Here is a 24,756-nt window from a genome sequence, read left to right on the forward strand (position 1 = left end):
CCAGATACTCCAAAGAAAAGAGAAATCAAAAAAAAAAAAAAAGAAAAGAGAAATCAGGGAAATATGAGAGAAAAGAAGGGAGCAGTGAGAAAGATATTAACACGTGAATTACTTATCATGGCTAAAGACTCAATTTTCCAGTAAAGTAAATTCTATGATTAATCTCAAGTGTGCTTTGTTCTTGTTAAATTACATAAAAAATCTTGCTTAGGTCTAAAGAGACTTGGTATGCTCAACTCTTTCCATGCAGTATCTTATCAAGCATAAGCCTTAAACAGAGTGCAGTATTATGGTAACTTAAGAAATTTAAGTAAACTAACAGAATTTGAAGGGGCCTCCTATAATTTTTACAAGGTCAAGTGTTTACAATAATATAAACTTTAGACTAGAGAAAAAAGACAATCCAGTTCAAGCTTTCAATTAAACATGAACCCAGATTCATAAAACATAACACAATGATTCAGTTCCATAGTCAGAATTAGACCCCTAATTCACTCCTAGGGACTTCTTAAAATAGGTACATGTATAAGGGTACATGTATAATATTTATTATAATGATCCTATTAATTGGGCAGTTCAGTGCTCAAAAGCTCCTTTCTTTTCCCAAGGTGAACCAGTGCTTATAAAGGTGAAACATTCCACTGGCGCCATAAATTTTGGGAATACAAAGATAAAGCATAGCCTGGCTGCTAAATTAAAAACTTAAGGACCAGCCTCCAGGATTTACATCAAGCCATCAATCCTCATTGCCAATCAATCTAAGGGCAACTTAAACACAGATCTTACATGGCCAGAAAGAGTATTCGTGGACCAGACAGATAGTACGGCATGGAGGGAGTTTGCCTTATATGCAACAGATTAAGATTTAATCCCCAACTTCCCATATAGTCCTGAGGGAATTACTTTTACCCTTTCTTCTATTTTCTAATAAACTTTTCTACTTTCAAACAACAAAAACAATGACAAATAAAGTGAGTCACAAATAGGAGCATTTCCAGAACCCATGCCATTCAGGTGATAGTGAGGTCAACAGAAATGTGCGAGATCCCAAGAGATCATCACTTTAAGAAACTGAGAGTACATGAGGTCAAGATTTAACTAACTGCTATATGCAAGGAGATCTTTTTTGGGGGGTCACATCTGGCAATGCACAGGGGTTACTCCTGGCTCATGCACTCAGGAATTACTCCTGGCAGTGCTCAGGGGACCATATGGGATGCTGGGAATAGAACCAAGGTCGGCCACGTGCAAGGCAAACGCCCTAGCCAATGTGCTATTGCTCCAGCCCCAGCAAGGAGATCTTATGTGCATGTTCAGCTATAAAAAAATGCACATTTATTTCTCAAAGAAGTTGTCAAGTACAATTTAATACAAAATAATAACTACATAATAATTTCTGAAACAAGATATCATAAATGGCTCTCCAAAACAAATGCATAGCATTTTAAATAACTTCTAGATAATTCAAGTAACTACAAAATGAATAAGACTAAAATAGTATCAAAGTTAGATCAATTGTTCTCTATTTAAACTTCAGTATCTACGTGGTTTTCAAACAAGCTCAGCCAAAAAATTTTTTTTCTTTTGAGAACCAATTCTCATTTTCTACTTGTTTCCATAATTTATTCTGTATTGATTAATCACCCATCATCATACGTAATAAACATCATCCACAACTCCCATCCCCATAAATTGTGTGGCCTTGCAACAAAGCAGGTATTAGAGAAGAAATTGTGTGTAATAATTTGTAAAGGGAAAAATAAGTAGCCATAGGAAGAAATAGCAGGCAACCGTGTATTCAGATATCAAGGAGGACTTATTCCCAGCAAATGGGGACCGGAGTTCCCTGGGAGCATCATCTAATACTTTCATATCTCTCAAATCAAGGTGAAAAAAAAATTTTCAAATATATCTTTGTAGGGGTTGGAGCAATAGTACAGCGGGTAGGGCGTTTGTCTTGCACGCAGCCAACCCGGGTTCGATTCCCAGCATCCCGTAAGTCCCCCAAGCACCACCAGGAGTGATTCCTGAGTGCATGAGCCAGGAGTAACCCCTGTTCATTGCCAGGTGTGACCCAAAAATAAAAAATTTTTTTAAAAGTACCTTTGTAAGGAAAAGGGCATCACATTCTCTACCACACAGGTAACCACTCCCCACCCCGACTTCGCACTGCCCTGTTCAAGGCAGGATCCCACTAAGGAAAAGTTTAAAAGCTTGTTCGTGATTACTACATTTTGAAACATTGGAGCTGGGTAAAAATGATGCTCACTTTTACCTCAAAAACTTTGTTAATCTCAGAAGGAGACAGACCAAGTTCCTGCCCTACCAAAGCCCCAGCAGCTGCACTCATACCCCAAAACAGCTGCCACCATGCCTCCAGCCTGATTGTCCAATTAAATTTTCTGGATTTTTCTGGAGCATGCAGCCAAACTGAACATGTCCAAAGTTTACACGTTTAAATGTTACAATATTAGCTTCCCAATAGCAGCATCCTAGACTGGATAGGAATATGACACGGAAGCCAGCCAATCTTGGCTAACAAAAACACCAACACAGAAGGCTTAATTTGCAACAACAGATTAGCAAACCCTCACACAACGTATTAACGTCTCCATGGTGAGATACAAATCTTCTTCCATGGAAATATCATTTACTCATTTGTTAGCCATTTAGTGGGAGCAAAGCAACATACAATAAATTATTGTGGGCCTGCTATGGGGGCAGGCTTGAGGGGTGGTTGGGAGAGTGGAGAGAAGGTGCCAGTGGTGGTGGAATTGGTGCTGGAACACTGAATACCTGCAATAAATGTATCATGGATAGCTGCAAATCACAGAGTTGAAATAGGGTGTGATTTTTTTTTTTGCTAATACCTTCAATAAGATATTAAATTCAGGGGCTGGAAATGTAGTACCAGCTGGTAAGTAGGGTAGGGTGCTTGCCATGCATGCAACTGGCCAGGATTTGATCCCCACAATCCTATATGGTTGAGCCCTGTCAGGAGTCATCCCTGAGTACAGATCCCTGAGTACAGAGCGAGTCAGTATGCCCTGAGCACCTCCGAGCATGGCCCAAAATCAAAGCCAGAGGAAAAACGGTTTAAATTAAAATAAATAAAGCCGTCCAAGTCTGAGAATCACGTATGGAAAAGTATAATCACTCAGAGAAAGCACAAAATAAGCCTCTCTGGATCTTCATTTTATTTTACTACTTGCAAGTAGTTAATTTTAAGATCATTATGTCATATGCTTGAAAACACGGCCTTAATTAAAAATTTGAGGTAATTAAAAGCTTAATGAACAAACAGAACATTAGCAATACAAATAAAAGCCACAGCATGAATTACACCACTTGGTAACTATGCATTAAATTTATACTTTCAGAATAAAATGGGTTTAACCAATTACCAGAGACTCAAAATACCATGCAACACTTAAAATAATGAAGATTCATAATTTATCTCACCTATGATAAAATGTGCATCTCATTAAAGCATTTTAAAATATGATCAATTATTGGGGCCAGAGAGATAGTAACAACAGTAAGGCACTTGCCTTGCACACAGCTGACCTGGGTTTGATTCCAGTATCCCACAAGCACTGCCAGGAGTAATTCCGGAGTGCAGAACAAGGAGGAACTCCTGAGTTCCTGGTGTGGCCCACAAACAAAACCAAACAAAAACCTAAAATATGGTCAGCTATCATTGACTGGGAACACTCTGGCAATGATGCTAAATGACAAACAAAATATGAAAGTGTCTTTCATACTTATGATTACCAAACAAATATTCCCGTAATTACAGACCAACCATTCTTATGATTACTGGACAAGTGTATTAGCCATTAGTCAGTTCTTTGTAAGAAAAAGAAAAAATAATATAGAATTATTAGGTCTGGAACTTGCACTAAAGTAAACCACTTACAGTAATAAGAAATTGTGGTATATAATCAGATCGGAATACTACTCAGCAATAAGAAAAACTGAAATCATCAATCTAATAGAGACAGAGCTACAAGGTTTTATGCTGAGACAAGCCAACCAGAAGGATATAGATAAATACAAAATGATATGTGGGCTATAAATAAATTTACTGGCAATTAACAAATGGCCAAAGGCAATAGGATCTGAGAAGTGGCCTACAGGACTGAGCTCACCAAGAGGAATGAAGGAGACAGGAGAGGCTCATGGGTTATTGGTGGATAGAACTGACACACAGGTATGGCATTGGAACACTAAGCATGAAATTCCACCATTAACAGTACTGTAAACCACAGCACCTCAATACAAACTGCAGAGGGGAATGGACTACAGGAGGGGGAGCCAAAGTTTTACAGGAATGGCTTCACAAATTCAACCCCTGGCACTGCCGACATCCTCAAGTGTAATTGGGGTGATAAACCCATTTTTTTTTATCCTGAGGTAAAACAAAGTGCTTTAGCTCCCAGAGAGCACCACAAGGAACCAAGTGTGCATGCAGGGTGACCAAATGAGTGAGCACTGTAACCAAGTGTTTCTACTCCAGTGTTCATCCTTCACGAGAATAATGAAAGCATAAACAAATATCAATACACCGTGACACTGCAAGTTTAAAAAGCTTATCTGTATATTTAAAATGAAATAGAATACAGAGTACGAAGAGTAGTCTAGAGATGTGGGGGGATGAGCAGGGAGAAGTATCAGGGAAGCTTCTTGCATAAGGTGATGTCTCAGCTAAATGCTTAAAATCTGCATGCAAGGGAATACAGAATGATACAGATAAAAATCCCAGACTAAAAATACTATACATAAGTAGAAGCTATGCCAAGGAAGCAAGAATTGGCAGGACAAAGAATTGCTAAACTCAGGGCATTGCTCCGGCTGTTCCACCCACCCGGGTGAGATTAGCCTCTGGCTGGTATCACTGGGCCAGTTCTGAAAGGGAGTCAGCGTTCTTCCCTACAGGGTGGATACTGTAGTTTCTAAACAGACCAGCACCATATTAAGGTCCCAAAGCACACCTCCTCAAGAGAGATTTGCTCAACAAAACTACATGCTGCTTACTTTTTCCTGTCATTCTGTGAAGACAGGCAGAGAAGACAGAGAGAAATCTCCAGCTTAATCCCTCAGTATCTTCTGGGGGGCGGGGGCAGATTGGGCTTAACTACAAACACCCCCAGCACAAAAAGAATACTAAAAAACCAATGGGGAAAACACAGAGAAGCTCAGGAAGCTCAATAAATGAAAACAGTATCACCATCAACATAAATAATACCAATAAATGCTCAGCATCCTTAGTGATACTATGATGAGGATGTACAAAGAAACAACAGTACAATAGCTAAATCAGCATAGCACATGGAAGCATGAGAGTAGAAATAAAAAAAAAACTACTATAGTCAGAAGTGACAGAAATGAAGAACATGGAAGGTAATGTTAAAAAGTCAATAGACACTTTGAATAGCAGAATAACAGAAGCCAAGCAAGATATCAAGGGGTTTGAAGATCAGGAGGAAGAAACCATTAAAAAACAGAAGATGGAAATAGTCTGGGGGGAAAAAAGTGAACAGCATACCAGAGAACTATAGGATGAGTTCAACAGGATTATAAGAATCATCAGAGTCCCTGAAGAACAAGAAGGCAACTGTGAAAAAGAAATAATCATTAAAGAAATCACGGTCAAGAGCTTCGACAAGAACTTGAGGATTACAAGCACCAAGATCCAAGAGGCCCAGAGAACCCAGTGAAAAGAGACTCAAATAGGAAAAACTTCAAGACATGTTATACTCAAGATGACAAAATCCAAATATAGAGAGAGAATACTGAATGCAGCAAGATGAAAAAAAGAAACTGACATACAAGGAAAGCCCATCCGATATACAGCAGATCTGTCAAATGACACTCTACAAGCCAGAAGAATATGGGAGGATATAGTACAAAAACCAAATAAAATGTACCCTTCAACAAGAATACTCTATTCAGCTATATGATCATTCAGATCTGAAGGATCTATACAGAGCTTTATGGACAGGCAACAACTCAGGTAATTCAAAGTCTTGAAATTAGTTTTGCAAGAATTTCTCACAAAGCTCCTTTAAATGACAGGAGAAACTTATCTACCACGTGGTACTGAATACAGCATTCACTAATGGTACATATGGTTGTCGCCAACTAAATTAAGAAGTTAAAAACATACAGCAATGAGTCATGACTTAGCATGTAACAGTGTCGCACTGTCATCCTGTTGTTCATTGATTTGCTCAAGCGGGCACCATAATGTCCATCTTGTTACTGTTTTTGGCATATTGAATATACCATGGGTAGCTTGCCGGGCTCTCCGAGAGGGATGGAGGAATCGAACCCAGGTCAGCCGTGTGCAAGCCAAACACCCTACCCGCTGTGCTGTCACTTAATTTACTGTTACTGATTTACTTTCTTTTTTTTTTTTTTTGGCTTTTTGGGTCACACCCAGCTGTGCACAGAGGTTACTCCTGGCTCTGCACTCAGGAATTACTCCTGGCGGTGCTGGAGGACCATATGGGATGCTGGGAATCAAATCCGGGTCGGCCGCATGCAAGGCAAATGCCCTACCCGCTGTGCTATCGCTCCAGCCCCTGATTTACTTTCTGATAATTCTATCTTCCATTTATTTAAGCTTCCTTAGACCAAGGAACATGAAATAAATTTGTCATATATCTGCCAAGGGGGCAGGCTGGAGGGTGGGAGGGAACCTGGGGATACTGGTGGGGGGAAGGGGTCATTGGTGATAGATTTGGTGTTGGAATGTTGCATGCCTGACAACTTTAATATGAACAACTTTGTAAATCAAGGTGCCTCAATCATTCCTGAGAGGGAAAAAAGAAAGAACTGCTAAACATGGGGTTAAGAGCACACCTTAGTAAGAAGAGCCTTACAGGAAAGAAAAACATACTTGTTAGACCCTGCAGAGTCATAATTCAATATACATACTTCCAACTAAAAGCCTATTTTGGTAAGAAATGGTGCCTCGATAGTAAGGCACATGCCTCACATCTGTGAAGTATTCCTTGGCACAGAAAACAGAACAAAAAAAGAAAAGAAAGAGAGCCAAGATTAAAAAATAATTAATGTTTATTCATGTGATCCTCCCACAAGTTAAAAGTGATCACTTACTTTAATTACAGTAATCTCTGAGACTATAATGATAGATCAAATTTTCTAGGCTGAGATGGAGAGGCCATTATGATACTGAGCAAAGTACAGCACATTTATACTAGTTTAAAATAATATAATGGGGGTTGTGAGCACTCTCACGGAAGCCACAACCTGGCATCAGGCAGACGTGTGCTCAAGTCCCACACCTGCCATTTCCAAGCGAGGTGGTTGGAGACATATTCACTTTCTCAAAATTTTATTAATAAAATGGAAGAACAATATTCATGAGCAAACGTGTGGTAAGAAATTAATACAAATGAATACACAATGACAGAGATATAGAATCAGTGCTCCACAATAGCCATTTTTCTTAAGCATAAAATTAGACATGGCATTCACAAGGTCAGACCAGTGAGACAGGCAGGGGCCAAATTATGGAAGAAGAGGAGTGAGTTCGGTTTTACCCGTATGTTGGCAAGTTGTTGCTCTCACTGTTGAAGTCTGAAACTGGCGAGATCCAGAGTGATTTTATGGGGCAAAAATGTGGTAGTTAAAACAATTGAAAATAAATCAAGGGAAGCCAGTGAGAGCACCAACAGGAGAAGAGCCGGAGAAAGGAGAGAATGAAACCCAAACACCTGGAAGTTGTAGTCTAAAAGAAATGAGAGCAATGAAATGGCAGCACTGAGTATTTTCCACGGAAGAGATGAACATATAAAAACGCTGTAAATTTTTAGAAAATAAAAGTATCTTTTCTGGTAATTGCTTCAAAATAAGTAACTCGGAAATAGATGGTTTCAGCTTTTGCCAACGTCTGCAATACAGAAAGCTTTGAATTTATGTAGCATGTCTTGATAGTTCAAAGCTCTTTTAGCCTAGCATTGATCTTTATACAGACAATGCAAGTAAGTGCCAACAAGCCAGCAACAAACAGAAATGAGGAAACAAACGGTGTAGGAGAGGGAGGGGCAGATGAGAAGGGACCTAGAGACAGTAAGGACGGGATACAGGCACCTTGTTGGTGGGTGTGAAGCAGTAGTACTGCATGTCAAAAGCATACATATTATCGCTATTGTTTAGTCTGTTAACTCAATAAGAAGGAAAAAAGGACTTAAAGGGTAAAATAAAAGTTCAGTTGGAATACTATAATTCTATATTACTGACAGATATGTAATATGAGCCATATATATATAAAATCTTAAATTTTCTAATAGCCAAGTAAAAGATTAAACAGGTAAAATTAACTTTAAGAACATATTTTAACTCAAAATATCTTAAATATGACTATCTCAATAAGTAATCAACATGAAGATTTGTTAATGAGACATTTTACATTGTCATACCAACCCATTGAACTCGGTGTTTACCTTAGACTCATGGTCCACACCAATTACGGACAGTATTTTACTTGTTGAGGTTTCATAGATATACTGAAGATCTCTAAGATAAGCCAAATATGATGGACAAGTCTAAGAAACAAGAGCAAAGAAAAACTGCAAATTTTTTTTGCAGCCCATGTGGTGGGCTGGAGAGATAGTACTGCCATTAAGACTTTATTTAAGCCTGAATGTGGCAGACTTGAATAAAAGTTTATTTATTCTTATATCCTAGTTCTCTCTGTGATCTCTGGCATCTACCAAGATGAGCAATGAAAGAAAATTGAAATTTTCACATCAATGGAATGGAAAGAAATTAAATTTAGAGCACAGACAAGAATTAGCCTTGGAAAGAAAAAAAATTATTTTCTTCTACTAATACAGAAAGGGACGAAGGGAAGGGTACCTAAATTGGTAAGTACAAAGTGAATTGAGGAGGGTAATTTACTAATTGGCACTTGCCTCCTAGGACCACAGGTACCACTTACTCAGTAACTACTGTATGCAAAGCATAAAGTACTCGCAGAGATTTTCTCACTCAAAATGCTACTACTAATTATTAATTATCTAGCCTTGACAGGGAATTGGGGGCATGTGAAAGTGCAATTAAGTTCGACTCAAAATATCATATTGAGAAATCTAGCAGACACCAACCTAAACCAAGTGGTCAAAGTTACTATCATTCATATCACCTTTCACCATCACATACAGTTTGACACAATATACAGAGGAAACATTTTCTTTGGTATTCTGCTTTATAATGCAACAATACCTTGATCAAATCACAAGAAAACACAAGACAGCCAAACTAAAAAAGTAGTCTACAAAGTAACTGACAAGTATTTTTCAACAAAGTATCAAACATTTCTCACATCCCTAAAGACTGAAGAAATGTTATGCAGAGGAGGTCAAGGAGATATGATCTGAGCAATGTGGAATCCCAGACTGGATGCCAGATATTAAGAAAGAAAGAAATGGGGGGAAAACAGTAGAAAAACTGATGAACTCAGAATAAAGACTGTGGTTTAGGGGGCTAGAAGATAGAACATTGGGTAGGGCACTCTCCCTGCAAACGGTCAACCCAGGTTCAATCTCCCACACTCCATAAATCCCCCTGAGCCCTGCCAGGAGTAAGTAATCCCTGAATGCAGACCCTGCCCACCATTGGTGTGTTCCCCATCCTTAATGGCCCCCACCCCCAGCAAAAATATAAATAAATCACTGTGGTTTAACTTTGGGAATACCAAAGTTAATTCCTAATTTTGATCATTATATTATCTCTGAAAAGGAAGCAAGATGGATGGGAGGACTTCTTAGGGCAATGGTGGAGAGGAAGTGGGCACTGGTGGTGGGTGTGGTGATAGAACTACAGATGCATTAGTGATAATGGTATTGTAAGTCATGGCACTTCAATAAAAATGAAGGGAGCAGGGGCTGGACCAAAAGTACAGCTGATAGGGCCCTCATCTTGGACACAACAGACCTAGATGTCCCACACGTCCCACAAGCACCACCAGGAGTAATTCCTAGTGCAGAGCCAGGAGTAACCCCAGGACATTGCCAGGTGCAGTCCAAAATAACAACAACGACAAATAAGGGGATCAAACACTATATTACATTTCTTCTCTATACGCAAGGCACTGTTATGTGAGGTCTTGTTTATTTGTCTATCAAGATTGATTTATGTGACCGAAAGGGACAGGTTCAGTTTCTGACTGGCAATCAACAACGGTACACAGCATGAACACTAGCGAGGCTACTGAATTCTCTGACATTCTGTCCTCATGTTTTTTCTTCTTTTTGGGTCAGACCCGGCAATGCACAGGGGTTCCTCCTGACTCATGCACTCAGGAATCACTCCTGGCGGTGCTGGGGGGACCATATGGGATGCTGGGAATCGAAACCCAGGTAGGCAGGGTACAAGGCAAATGCCCTACCCACTGTGCTATGGCTCCAGCCCGCTGTCCTCACTTTTGATATGGACTGTTGATTCACCTGATCTCTGGTTCCTGTCTTCTCCTTCTGACATTTTAAATATTATATCTAATCCACCATCCATCTCAAGAATAAGTCATTGGGAGAAAATATAAGTGAGGACACATGGGTAAGTCCAAAGGGTGCAAGATATTATTATATTAGAGTATTAGGAAAAACCCTCTTTAAAAAAAGATAGAGTCCTCTTTGCTCTGACAATCAACTCACATTTGCAAACAAATTGAAAAAAAAACATACAAAGGAATTTCACTAAGGAGCAGCAGAGATTTATATTTTAAAAATTTTACAGAAAGAGGAGTGGGAACAATAGTCGAGTTCCCACTGTACTATTGTTTGTGCTTTTGCCTAGCACAGGGCTGACTAGGGTTGATCCCCAGTTGATCCCCAGCACCCCATATACTCCATTAAGCACCGCCAGGAGTGATTCCTGGACATAGAACCAGATGTGAGGCCTAAGCACCACCAACTGTGGCCCAATGCCAAAAAAATAAATAAATAAAATGCAAAAAAACGTTTTCCTTAAAAATACTAACTACATCATAAAAGTACATACTATGCTGGCCAGAATGATAGTACAGAAGGTAGGGCATTTGCCTTGCACCCGACCAACTAGGTTTTGTTCCCCAGCATCCCCATATGGTCCGCCAACACTGCCAACAGTAATTCCTGAGTGCAGAGCAGGAGTAACTCCTGAACATCACCGGATGTGACTCAAAACAAGGGGCACATAATATAATAGTGTTATTTTTTAAATCAGTTTGCTCACCCTTGATTTATTTCAATAAATCAAATTACTTGGTGATTTTTTTTTCACTTTAAGATGACTGTTGCTAAGGAGTGATCAAATACAAACAATATTTCACAAATACTTATTAAACCATGATTATAAGCCAGGGCTTGAAAAAGGGTACTTAAAACAGTAAGTGTCCAACTTCTTTTCTAGTTAATTTGAACAATTAACTCTATCTATCATTATTTGGAATGTTTACCTATGGCATACAGGAATGTAAAGATAAAGATATATAAAGATGCTCACCCCAGGAATAGTTGTATAAAATAGAAACACAAATCAAACACTTACTTATAATAAACCATAAAGAAATTTATTTTTAAAATAAACTTTTTAAAGTCAGGCCACCTCATTTGAGGTTGCAACCCACAGTTTCAGAAACTATTTCAGGATGGAAGAGGCCCAATGAAAATACAATGCCAGCCACATGTTCAAACTTTCTAAGTGAAACTTTTTCATAACAACATTTTTTAAAGGGAAAGCAAACATTAAAATTAATTTTGCCATAACATGTTAACACAATATATGCAAAAGCTGTCATTTCAACGTAATCAAACTAAAAAAAGACTGACACGTTTTTCTTTTACATCATAAACTTTCAATATCTATTTTATATTAGACAAAAAATTTTAATTCAATATGTTGTCTTGTTACCAATTTTTAATAAAACTTTATTATAATTTATCTTTGACCTAATTCCAGAGACAAACCACAGAAAGTGACACTCTAAGGAGTAGAAAACTAGATACTTCTTTAGCAGTAGAACTACATATCAATTTCAAAAGCATTATTCACACAGACTTCTTTCTGGCACAGCGTTTTGGTTTGTGTTTTTTTTAAAAAAAAAACAATACTTGTTGAGAAATGTATGTATAGGTGAATAAGAGGCATTGAATAGTAATAGCATGTCGAAATGAAAGATTAAAAACTAGTATCGTGAAAGCAAAAGGATTATGAACGAGATTATATCTGGAAATAGCAGTTACACATAACATCAGATAAGAAGACGATTGCCAGCAGTTGTCATTTACTACTATGCTCCTTGGCACAGGTAGTTTCGCCCTTATATAATACATAAGGAAGGTGGGGCCCCCAGTGGTTAGATCATATAATTATTAAGTAGTAGAGCCAGATTTCAAGCCCGCGTCCTCAAACAAAATAGAGGCTTTTTGTTTGTTTGGGAGGGGGGGAGGAGAGGAGGGGCATACGGATGTGATGAAAACTGCATCCCTTGTGTCTGCTCTTTTGTTGTATTATTAATTCTCATTGCTTCTGAAAGCTTCAGGGGTGAAATACACAAGGAATAGTTTCTAATCATGCGAGCAGAATGCATACACACACACACATACACACACACACACACACACACACACACACACACACACACTCCAACAACTTTGGAAAACATCCTATCCCCCTCTCTCCCGGGATAAATCAAACCCGGAGCTAAAAAAGCATCCTGGAGGCCGAGGCGGCGCCCGGTCGGTCCCTGAACCGCCGCCACCCACCGTCCCCTTCAGTCCAACCGGTCCTGGCTTTACCTGACGGGCTCCCGCCACTGCTTGAACCAGCTGCAGCAATTGGCCATCAGACTGGACACCCCCGGCCGCTCCTCCTGCCGCCTCCCATTCGATGCCGGAGAGAGGATGGAGCCCCTCGTGACCCAGGCCGAGCCCTGGGGGCCGCCGCGACTTAAAAAAAAAAAAGAAAAGAAAAACAAGGCCCCCTGAAGGGCTCTTCTGAAACAGAGAAACCCAAAGGAGAGGCCAGGAGGAAGGGGACGGCGGTGAGACCAAGCGCCAAGCCCCGCTCCCCTCGCCGGCCCGCGAGTGCACGGCGATCGCCCTCGGAGCCCGGGGCCAGTCGGCTGACGGCGCAGACACACAAGCCCCAGCACGGTTAGCGGTACCCGGCCATAGAAACCCCCGCGTCAACGTGCTGACGTTGCCCCTGGCGCGGAAGGCCCGCCCCCGAGCAACGCCCCTGCCCTGCGCCAATCGTCGTTCGAGGATCTGCGGGTGGGGGTCTTTGAGTGGCTGAAAGGTTTTAGCTTCCCGCCCCCGCCCCGGAGAAGAAAGGGGAAAAAAGAGGCGTGGCCTAGAAGGGGGTGGAGACGGAGATGATGGAAGTTCCAGTAACTAGGCAACCAGAGCGTCCAGAGAGGAGCTAGTCGAGGGCTCCGTGATAGGTTTCAGGACAGACCTAAAAGCACACCTGTCTAAAGTGTGTTAGCCTCGGGGGCTGGATTGGGGTAGGGCGTTTGCCTTGCACGCTGCCGACCCGGGTTCAAATCCCAGCATCCCATGTGGTCCCCTGAGCACCGCCAGGGGTGATTCCTGAGTGCATGAGCCAGGAGTGACCCCTGTGCATTGCTGGGTGTGACCCAAAAAGCAAAAAAATAAAATAAAAATAAAGTGTGTTAGCCTCTGAGGGTGCTGCTCCTCGTCTGTCTCCAACTCCAGATGAGATGCACATATCTCCGATCTTGTATTTGTTTGGTTTTGTTTTATGCAGCAGGGATGAGAATCCTGTGGGAGTCCCATAGACGCTGGCTGCACAGCTACAGGAACAATACACTGAGGCAATTACTGTGAGTTAAAGACAAGGGAGGGACTCACTTGTAACTATCTCAATAGGTCATATGAGAGTTCATATGCTTGAATCTGTATAACGTTGACTCTTTGTTACATAAACTGGGGAATGGAATTTATGATATGTGGGGCAAATAGGTGACTATTTCAAAAAATACATAGATAAAAGTTCCTGCAAACAGTGTGAAAGAAAAAGGAACAAGATGAAGAAAATACAATTTCACACTCAACAGCCAAAGATAAACAGGATTAACATTTTGATGTGCACTAGTTCCAGGACATTTTTTTTTTGCTTGCTTTTTTGTTCTTGACATGTCCTCCACTGTTGTTTTTGCAGCCCTCTCTCAACCCTCCAGTCATGACAAGCTCAGTTCATAGGTTCTGTTGTTTGGGGTCATTTGTTATTTGCTTACTACGCTGTTTTATACCCCTTGTATGTATCTGTCCCTTTCCTTCTGGCTGATGTCACTCAGCATAATAGTCTCCAGATTCGTCCAGTAGCAGCAAATTGCATGATTTTGTCATTTCTTATTTAGATTTATGGTTTCTGCACTGCGGAGATGGTGAAGACCTAGCTATTTTATAACAAGTTTTTGCTTTATTTAGAGATAAACATCTGCATTTCTTTTTTTTTTTTTTTTGGTTTTTGGGTCACACCCGGCGATGCACAGGGGTTACTTCTGGGTCATGCACTCAGGAATTACTCCTGGCAGTGCTCGGGGGAATCGAACCAGGGTCGACCGCGTGCAAGGCAAACGCCCTACCTGCTGTGCTATTACTCCAGACCCTGCATTTCTTTTTATACTACATACATGATACATGGGAACTAAATTCTGCTTCTATTTATTTCACATATTCTAACTATGTTTAAAAGAGAAAGAGAGAGAAAGAGAGAATCTGAGAAGCCCATGTATCTAGAGGGAAGTAATAATTTGGGACTAAATTTAAAATTTTTAAGTACTTTTTATTTTATGGAATAAAGTATAATACATAGTTTATAATTATGTGTATATATAATTATTTGTATATGTGCAAATACATCACTGTATCACTGTGTCACTATCATCACCTTGTTCTTCGATTTGCTCGTGGGAGCCAGTAACATCTCCATTCAACCCTGTCATGTGCTAGTGTAGCCCGATGGCGTATTGGGGGCTTTTTCAGGGTCAGGAGAATGAGGACCATCGTTGTTACTGCTTGATTGTTTTTTTAATTTTTTAATTAATGAATCACCGTGGGGTACCCTTACAGACTTACAAACTTTCGTGCTTGCATTTCAGTCATACAATGATCAAGTACCCATTCCTCCACCAGTGCCCATTTTTCACCACCAATGGTCCCTGCATTTCTTCCACCACCCCCACCCCGTTACCCACCCGACACAATCCAGCCCGCCTCTGTGGCAGGGCATTCCCTTTTGTTCTCTCTCTTCTTTTGGGTGTTGTGGTATTCAGTAGGTATTAAGTGGCCTTCATGTTTGGTCTTTAGTCTACTTTTAGCCCACCTCTTCAATCCCGAGCAGGCCCTCCTAGCACTTGGTCCCTTCTCTATCTGAGATGCCTCCCCCCCCCACCACCACCACACAACATGCGAGGCAGGCTTCTAAGCTTTGTAGCAATCCTCCTGGTACTTATCTATGCTGTTCTTGGGTGTTAGTCTCCCATTCTGTTACTTTACATTCCAAAATGAGTGCAATCTTTCTATGTCTGTCTCCCTCTTTCTAACTCATTTCACTTAACATGTTACTTTCTATGTTGCCCCACCTATATGCATATTTCATGACTTCATCTTTTCTAACACCTGCAGCTAAGTACTCCATTGTGTAGATGTACCAAAGTTTCTTTAACTAGTCATCTGTTCTCAGGAACTCAGGTTTTTTCCAGATTCTGTCTATTGTAAACAGAGCTGCAATGAACATGTAAGTGCAGATGTCATTTCTACTATACTTTTTTGCATCTCCGGGATATTTCCCAGAAGTGGCAATGCTGGGTAAAATGGAAGCTCAATTTCTAATTTTTTGAGAAGTGTCCATACTATTTTTCCAAAAGAGCTGAGCCATTCAGCATTCCCACCAACAGTCTGTGTGTGGTTGACTTCTATCTTCAGTGCATCGTGGTCTACAAAGGTAGTTGGTACAATTTCTATCTTCCTGATTTGATTGAGTTATGTTTTGTGAATGGCACATGGTCTATTTTGGAAAATGTTCTGTGTGCACTGGAAAAAAACCTGTATTCTATCTTTTTGGGATGCAAAGCCCCATATAGACCTATTAGCCCTCTCTCTTCTCTCTCTCTTCCTTCAAAGTCAGTGTTTCCTTGCTGAATTTTAATCTTGTAGCTCTACCTAGAGGTGATAGGGCAGTGTTGAAATCTCCAACTACTATTTTGCTGTAGGCAATGTCCTTGTTAAAATCTGTTAGCAGTTGTTCTAAGTATTTAGCTGGTCCCTCATTAGGTACGTACATGTTTAGGAGTGTGATTTCTTCCTGCTGTACATATCCCTTGACTAGTAAAAATTGGCCTTCACTGTCCCTTCTAAGCTTTTTCAATCTGAAATCCATGTAGTCAAATACTAGTATGGCCACTCCCGCTTTTTTGAGGGAGTTGTTTGCTTGCAGGATTGTTTTCCATCCTTTGACTTTGAGTCTGTGTTTGCTCTGACTGTTCAGGTGTGTTTCCTATAGGAAGCAGAACGTTGGGTTTAGTTTCTGAGTCCATTTTGCCACTCTGTGTGTGTTAATTAGTGCATTTAGGCCACTGACATTGAGGGAGACTACTGTCATGGGTTTTATGCCATCTCTCTGTAAGGGTTTGTTGTGCTTGTAGGTTTTTTTCTTGTCTTACAGTAGCCCCTTTAGTCCTACTTTTAAGTTTAGTTTTGACTCTATAAAGTTCCTGAGCTGTTGTTTATCCATTAAATAGTATATCATTCCTTCAAGTTTGAGTGAGAGTTTAGCTGACTAAAGTATTCTTGATGAGGCATTCATTTCATTGAGTTTTTTCACTATATCCTCCCATTGTCTTTGGGCTTGGAGGTTTTCCTCTGATAGGTCTGCTGTAAATTTAAGAGGTGCTTCTTTATATGTGATTTCCTTCTTTGACCTTGCTGCTTGCAGTATTATGTCTTTATCTGTGGCATCCATCATTCTGACTATGATATGTCTTGGAGTCTTTTTACTAGGGTCTCTTTTAGCTGGCACTCTTCGGGCTCCTTGGATCTGGATGCCTGCATTCTCCAGTTCGAGAACTTTTCAGCAATGATATATTTTTTAATTTATTTATTTTTAATTAGTGAATCACCGTGAGGGTACAGTTACAGATTTATACACTTTTGTGCTTATGCTTCCCTCATACAAAGTTCGGGAACCCATCCCTTCACCAGTGCCCATTCTCCACCACCAGTAAACCCAGCCTGCCTCCCACCATCCCCAATCCCATCTCCCCCCACCCCACCCTGCCACTGTGGCAGGGCATTCCCTTCTGTAGTCTCTCTCTCTATTTAGCTGTTGTGGTTTGCAATAAAGGTGTTGAGTGGCCACTGTGCTCAGTCTCTAGCCCTCATTCAGCCCGCAACTCCCTTCCCCCACATGGCCTTCGACTACATTATAGTTGGTGATCCCTTCTTTGAGTTGCCCTTTCCCCAGAATGTGAGGCCAGCCTCCAAGCCATGGAGTCAACTTCCTGGTACTTATTTCTACAATTCTTGGGTGTTAGTCTCCCACTCTTTTATTCTATATTCCACAGATGAGTGCAATCTTTCTAAGTCTGTCTCTCTCTTTATGACTCATTTCACTTTGCATGAAACTTTTCATGCCGATCCACTTAAATACAAAATTCATGACCTCCTTTTTTCTAACAGCTGCATAGTATTCCGTTGTATAGATGTACCAAAGTTTCTTTAGCCAGTCATCTTTTCTAGGGCATTCGGGTTTTTTCCAGATTCTGGCTATTGTAAACAGTCAGCAATGATATTTTTTTTAATTATTTTTTAATTTATTTATTTTTAATTAGAGAATCACCGTGAGGGTACAGTTACAGATCTATACACTTTTGTGCTTATACTTCCCTCATACAAAGTTCGGGAACCCATCCCTTCACCAGTGCCCATTCTCCACCACCCATAAACCCAGCGTCCCTCCCACCCTCCCCAATCCCATCTCCCCCCCACCCCACCCTGCCACTGTGGCAGGGCATTCCCTTCTGTTCTCTCTCTCTAATTAGCTGTTGTGGTTTGCAATAAAGGTGTTGAGTGGCCGCTGTGCTCAGTCTCTAGCCCTCATTCAGCCCGCAACTCCCTTCCCCCACATGGCCTTCGACTACAATGTAGTTGGTGATTGCTTCTCTGAGTTGCCCTTTCCCCAGCACGTGAGGCCAGCCTCGAAGCCATGGAGTCAACCTCCTGGTACTTATTTCTACAGTTCTTGGGTGTTAGTCTCCCACTCTGTTATTCTATATACCATAGATGAGTGCAATCTTTCTATGTCTGTCTCTCTCTTTCTGACTCATTTCACTCAGCATGAAACTTTTCATGCCCATCCACTTAACTACAAAATTCTTGACCTCCTTTTTTCTAACAGCTGCATAGTATTCCATTGTATAGATGTACCAAAGTTTCCTCAACCAGTCATCCGTTCTGGGGCATTCGGGTTTTTTCCAGATTCTGGCTATTGTAAACAGTGCTGCGATGAACATACATGTGCAGATGTTGTTTCGACTGTACTTTTTTGCCTCTCTGGGATATATTCCCAGCAGTGGTATTGCTGGGTCAAATGGGAATTCAATATCTAATTTTTTGAGAATCGTCCAAATTGTTTTCCAGAAGGGCTGAACCAGTCGGCATTCCCACCAGCAGTGAAGAAGGGTCCCTTTCTCCCCACATCCTCTCCAACAGCGGTTGCTTTTGTTCTTTTGGATGTGTGCTAGTCTCTGCGGTGTGAGGTGGTATCTCATGGTTGTTTTGATCTGCATCTCTCTGACGATTAGTGATGTAGAGCACTTTTTCATGTGCCTTTTGGCCATTTGTATCTCTTCCTTGGTAAAGTTTCTGTTCATTTCTTCGCCACATTTTTTGACGGGGTTGGATGTTTTCTTCTTGTAGAGTTCAACCAGTGCTTTATATACCATTGATATCAACCCCTTATCTGATGGGTATTGTGTAAATATCCTTTCCCATTCTGTGGATAGTCTTTGGATTCTGGTCACTGTATCTTTTGCGGTGCAGAAGCTTTTTAGTTTAATGTAGTCCCATTTGTTGATCTCTGTTTTTACTAGATTGCTTAGTTCCGTGTCACATTTGAAGATACCTTTATCTTCAATATCGTGGAGGGTTTTGCCGACCTTGTCTTCAATGTACCTTATGGTTTGTGGTCTAATGTTGAGGTCTTTAATCCATTTTGATCTGACTTTTGTGCATGGTGTCAGGTCAAGGTCTAAACCCATTTTTTTGCATGTGGTTGTCCAGTTGTGCCAGCACCATTTGTTAAAGAGGCTTGCCTTGCTCCACTTCACATCTCTTGCTCCCTTATCAAAGATTAGATGATCATACATTTGGGGTTGTGTGTAGGGATATTCCACCCTGTTCCATTGGTCTACGGCTCTGCCTTTGTTCCAGTACCACAGCAATGATATTTTTAACTGCGGCTTTTTCATTGGGGTTGTATCCCTGTCCTTCTGGTACTCCAATGATTCTAATGTTGTTCCTCTTGAAATCATCCCCTAGGTCTCTGATTCGCCTAAGAGCTATTTTGAGGTCTTTTCCCATTGCTTGTTGTTGCCTGTAAGCTTGCTGTAGCTCATCATCAACCTCACTGATTCTGTCTTCGGCTGTAGCCATTCTACTATTGAGGGCACCCACTGAGTTTTTAATTTCATCTACAGAATCCTTAATTTGTGACACTTCATTTTGTAGCTTTTTTATTTCTGCTCTCATTTCTCCCTGTATTTTCTCAGCTGTCCTTTCCATTGTTTCTTTCATGTCTTCCTTCAATTTCCTGGATGTCTGTTGAGCCATTTCTTTGAGTTCATTGAACATCTTCAAGATTTCATCTCTGAATTCTTTATCGAAGAGATCATATTTGTGGGTAATACTTGTTGAGGTGCTTGAGCCCTTTTCATCATCTTCTCCTTGTAGTGGGGATTTTTGTTGTTTCTTCATGTTTTTATAGAAGTGGAACCTTCCAGTTCACTATCAGTATTACCCTCTTCCTCTCAGGTGCTCCTCGGCAGCTCAGGTGAGATCTCTAGTGAAGCTTTGGAGGATATGGTTTTTTTTTTATATTGGACTTGTAGCGCTTCTAGTGACTCCAGTATTATGGTGCAATTGAAATATGCTACTGGAAAGTGAAAGTAAAGTGAAATTTACCAGTTACACATGCGGGGTGGGGGGCTGCGGAGGTGGGGGGAAGGGGGGAGGTATACCGTGATTCTTGGTGGTGGAATATGTGCACTGGTGAAGGGATGGGTGTTTGAGCATTGTATAACTGAGACTTTAACCTGAAAGCTTTGTAACTTTCCACATGGTGAATTAATAAAATAATTTTTAAAAAAAGAAAGAAAAGAAATATGCTACTGGAGTACTGTCCAACTGTGTTTGAAATTGCCAGGATAATCTCCATAGAATTAGGTGATGGAAATGAAGATGTGACTTCCGTGTGCCAGAAAATGGGAAAATAACTGTGGCCTCATGAGCAGCCACCTGCCCCAAAATAGGCCACACCCACTTGCAGGAGGGGCACGCCCACAACCTAGATGTGAGTGGGATGCCAGGTTGGGGGTGGGGGCAGAAACCTGTGACAGGGAGAAAACTGGGAATGACACTGGACAGTGGCTCAGGGGCAGATGGGATGGTGCTCAGGGAGGTGGAGTGGCTCTGGGTCCTCCAAGGAGCCTGAGGTGCGGGTATGAGCATGGGAGAAGTGGTGTCCTGGGTTCGATTACTAACCTGGGAGAGGGAGAAAACCTGCTGTTACTGTTTTTGGCATATTGAGTATGACATGGTAGCTTGCCAGGCTCTGCCATGCAGGCGGGATACTCTCAGTAGCTTGCCGGGTTCTCCAAGAGGGATAGAATACATGTGCAAATACATGTGTATATAATATATATCTATATAGAAGTTAAAACCTTTCAACCACTCACAGGGCCCGCACAGTGGGTTCTTGAGTAAACTTAATTAAGACTCAAATATTTTTCTTACTGATTGTGTCCTGAACATAAGTATCCATCTGCAGAAAGAGACTGAAAGTACATACTTTTTAGGTATGCTGAAATAATGAAAAGAGCGAATTAAAGTTCAAGTGCAAATTCTAGCATAGTAGATAAATCTTAAAATTGGTATCACCTACCCTATAAACATTTAAGGCAATTATCATTTTGTCTCTTTCTCTAACCTTCTAGTGCTCTTGTGCACTGTTGCCATTTTCTACCTCGATGATTTCAGTTTGCCTTGTTAGTGTGAGTTTGTTTGACCTGTGCTAATTCTAACACCTCCCCTTTTGATTAATAACATAGGTTCCTTCTACCAGAAAAAATCCTATATGTATACAAAAATGCCTTATTCTACAACTAATGGAATTATTGGAGTCATTATGCTAAGTTAAAGGAATGAAGGAAGACAGTCTACATGGAATAAAATTCTACATAGAAAAAAGACCGGATTTGTAATTACCAGAAACAGAAGTTGAAGTGAGTGACAATTGAAGGAAAGTGACCATAATACACAAATTCCACCTATAAAATAATAATAAGTACTACAGATATAACACAAAACATACCTATGTGTAATACCGCTGTATGATATATAAGAAATTTGTTAAGCGAGTATAGCCAATAGTTCTCACCACAAGGAACAAACCTTTTTTTTCTTTTTATTATGCAAAAATGGGGGGGAAGTTTTATAATGATGAGTTGATAAATGTTAGTTAAAATTATTTGATAAATGGCCAAAAGCACATGAAAAAAGTTCTCCACGTCAGCTAGGCATCAGGGAGATGTAAGTCAAAACAACAATGAAATATCACCTCACACCACATAGACTGCCACACATTCAAAAAAACAAAAGCAACCAGTGCTGGCGTGGATGTGGGGTAAAAGGGACGCTCCTTCACTGTTGGTGGGAATGTGGACTAGTCCAGCCTTTCTGGAAAACAATATGGACAGTCCTTCAAAAACTAGAAATTGAGCTTCCATATGACCCTGCAATACCACTTTTGGGAATATATCCCGAGGATGCAAAAAAGCACAGTTGAAATGACATTTGTACCTGTATATTCATTGCAGCACTGTTCACAATATCCAAAATATGGAAACAACCCGAGTGCCCTACAAGAGATGACTTGTTAAAGAAACATTGGTACATCTACACAATGGAATACTATACAGCTGTTACGAGAGATGAAGTCATGAAATTTGCTTATAAATGGATAGACAAGGAGAGTATCATGCCAAGTGAAATGAGTCAGAAAGTGAGGGACAGACATAGAAGGACTGCACTCATTTGTGGAGTATAGAATAGCATCACATGAGGCTGACACCCAAGGACAGTAGAGACAGGGGCCAGGGGGATTGCCCCATAGCTGGAAGACTGCTTCATGAGCGGAGGAGAGAAGGCAGATGAAATAGAGAAGGGATCACTAAGAAAATGATGGCTGGAGGAACCAGTTGGGATGGGAGATGCATGCCGAAAGTAGATAATGGACCAAACATAATGACCTCTCAGTGTCTCTGTTGCAAGCCATAATGCCCAAAAGAAGAGAGAGAGTATGGGGAATATTGTCTGCCATGGAGGGAGGGGGAGGGTGGGCAAAGGGGGCGTATACCCGGGATATTGGTGATGCGGAATGTGCATTGGTGGAGGGATGGGTGTTTGAGCATTGTGAGATTGTAACCTAAACATGAAAGCTTGTAACTATCTCACAGTGATTCAATAAATTTTTTTTAATTATTGTGATAATCAATTCAGAATATATGTAAACTAAAACATCATACTGTGTACCTTATGTTTATATAATGATATAATCTGTTATTTTGCAATAAATCTGTGGAGGAAAAAAGTTAGATGATGCCTTGAGAAACTCTCCCCACCCCCGCTTTTCCTGTGTCATCTCATTTTCTGGCTTATTTTCTGGATGCAATAGCACAGCAGGTAGGGCGCTTGCCTTGCATCCGGCAGACCTGAGTTCGGTTCCTCTGCCCCTCTCGGAGAGTCTGGCAAGCTATCGAGAGTATCTCGCCCGCACGGCAGAGCCTGGCAAGCTACCCGTGGCATATTCGATATGCCAAAAACAGTAACAGGTCTCACAATTGAGATGTTGCTGGTGCCCACTTGAGCAAATTGATGAGCAATGCGATAACAGTGACAGTGAAAAGATTTCCTTCTAAGATTAACCCTTTGCCTAGAACATTTTTTAACTTTCCTGAAATCCAATTATTTCAATAATTTCTTCTTGATCCAACAATTTAAATATATTCTACCTCCTGTTTGTCCCTGCATCTTTGGTTAGAAACCCAGGGCAGGGTATGTGTAAGAGAATAGTACAGAAAATGGTCTTTAACTATAAGCCAAGTTAGTACTGTTCTGCTAATTTTTGACTCTCAGACCTGTATCACTATCTTAGTAGTTCACAATCTCTAATGCACTATTTTTGCTGTTCATTTTTTTTATCAGTTACTACAATTGAGTTTTTGTCCCATCAAACCATTAAAAATGCATTTTTATATGTAACTTTTGGCTTCCTAAGTATAAGTTATTTCTCAATTCTTTTTATCATTTAATACCATGTGGTACAGTTAACTATTCAAAAGGCTTTCCTCACTTGACTTATCATAATTATGTACTATTCTGGTTCTCTTTTGATTTCACTGATAAGAAATAGAATAATAACTATGTATTTTTCTGGTTCTCTTTTGATCTCACTCCTCCAGATTCAAGATGTGGCCTTGGGCCAGAGAGATTAGACCATGCATCCCACTAACCCTGCTTCAAATCTTAAGCACCATATGTGGTACTCTGAGCATTACCAGAGGTTACTGCTAAGCACAGAGTCAGAAATAGTTCCTGAGCAGCACCGCCTATGGACCCCTCCTAAAACAAACAAACTAAAAAAAATATATATTATCTCTCTGACTTCCTTTTTAAATACATGTTCTCTTGGAGAATTAAATTGTTACTTCTGTTAGGGACTGGAGCAATAGCACAGCAGCTAAGGCTTTTGCCTTGCACGTGGCCGACCTGAGTTCGATTCCCAGCATCCCATATGGTCCCCCAAGCATTGCCAGGAGTAATCCCTGAGTGCAGAGCCAGGAGTAATCTCTGAGCATCTCCAGGTGTGACCGAAAAGGCAAAAAAAAAAATTGTTACTTCTGTAATGAAGAGACTCTACTATGTGATATTTCTTGAGCAGTTTGGAGTACCTTCATCTTCCGTGAATACACCTGGACCTGAGTGAATTTATAGTTTCCATGGTACTAATGTGTTATGATACATTACCAAACATTTATCAGTTTGTAAGCTAATGTGACTATTAGTTTTTCAATATCTTTCAATAATTTGTCAGACTTAAGTATAGTTCACAATTTTGAATTCTCTTTTCCTTACATCTCTAAAATAGAGTTATTTCCACCTTCTTTAAATCATGTCCTATCTAATGGAATGTGAATGACACTGGTGTGTATCACTTCTTGGTGAAAACATTTAAGAGGTGGCTTTGGGGCCAGAGATATAGTACAAGTGGGTAGGATGTTGCCTTGCACAGACCCAACCTAGGATTGTTCCAGCACCCCATAGAGTCCCCCAGACACCATCAGGAATGATCCCTGAGTGCAGCACCAAGACTAAACCCTAGGGCTGGAGTGATAGCACAGCAGGCAGGGTGTTTGCCTTGCACGCGGCTGACCTGGGTTTG

General features: G+C 40.7%; 1 protein-coding gene across 3 annotated transcripts in view; it reads right to left on the reverse strand.

The window, feature by feature from the left end:
• Positions 1 to 13,192, reverse strand: part of ARL13B (ADP ribosylation factor like GTPase 13B) — a 66,862-nt gene extending 53,670 nt beyond the window's left edge. Inside the window, exon 1 of one of the 3 annotated variants that reach the window (XM_055128644.1) lies at positions 12,810 to 13,192. In XM_055128644.1, coding sequence (XP_054984619.1) covers positions 12,810 to 12,856 — 47 coding nt within the window. In that variant the 5' untranslated portion in view covers positions 12,857 to 13,192. The remainder of the gene's footprint in view (positions 1 to 12,809) is intronic. The other 2 variants (XM_055128646.1, XM_055128645.1) reach the window with 2 other exon arrangements.
• Between the last annotated feature and the right edge of the window lie 11,564 nt (positions 13,193 to 24,756).

Source organism: Sorex araneus, chromosome 2 (assembly GCF_027595985.1).
Source record: "Sorex araneus isolate mSorAra2 chromosome 2, mSorAra2.pri, whole genome shotgun sequence".
In the NCBI taxonomy this organism is placed as follows: Eukaryota; Metazoa; Chordata; class Mammalia; order Eulipotyphla; family Soricidae; genus Sorex; species Sorex araneus.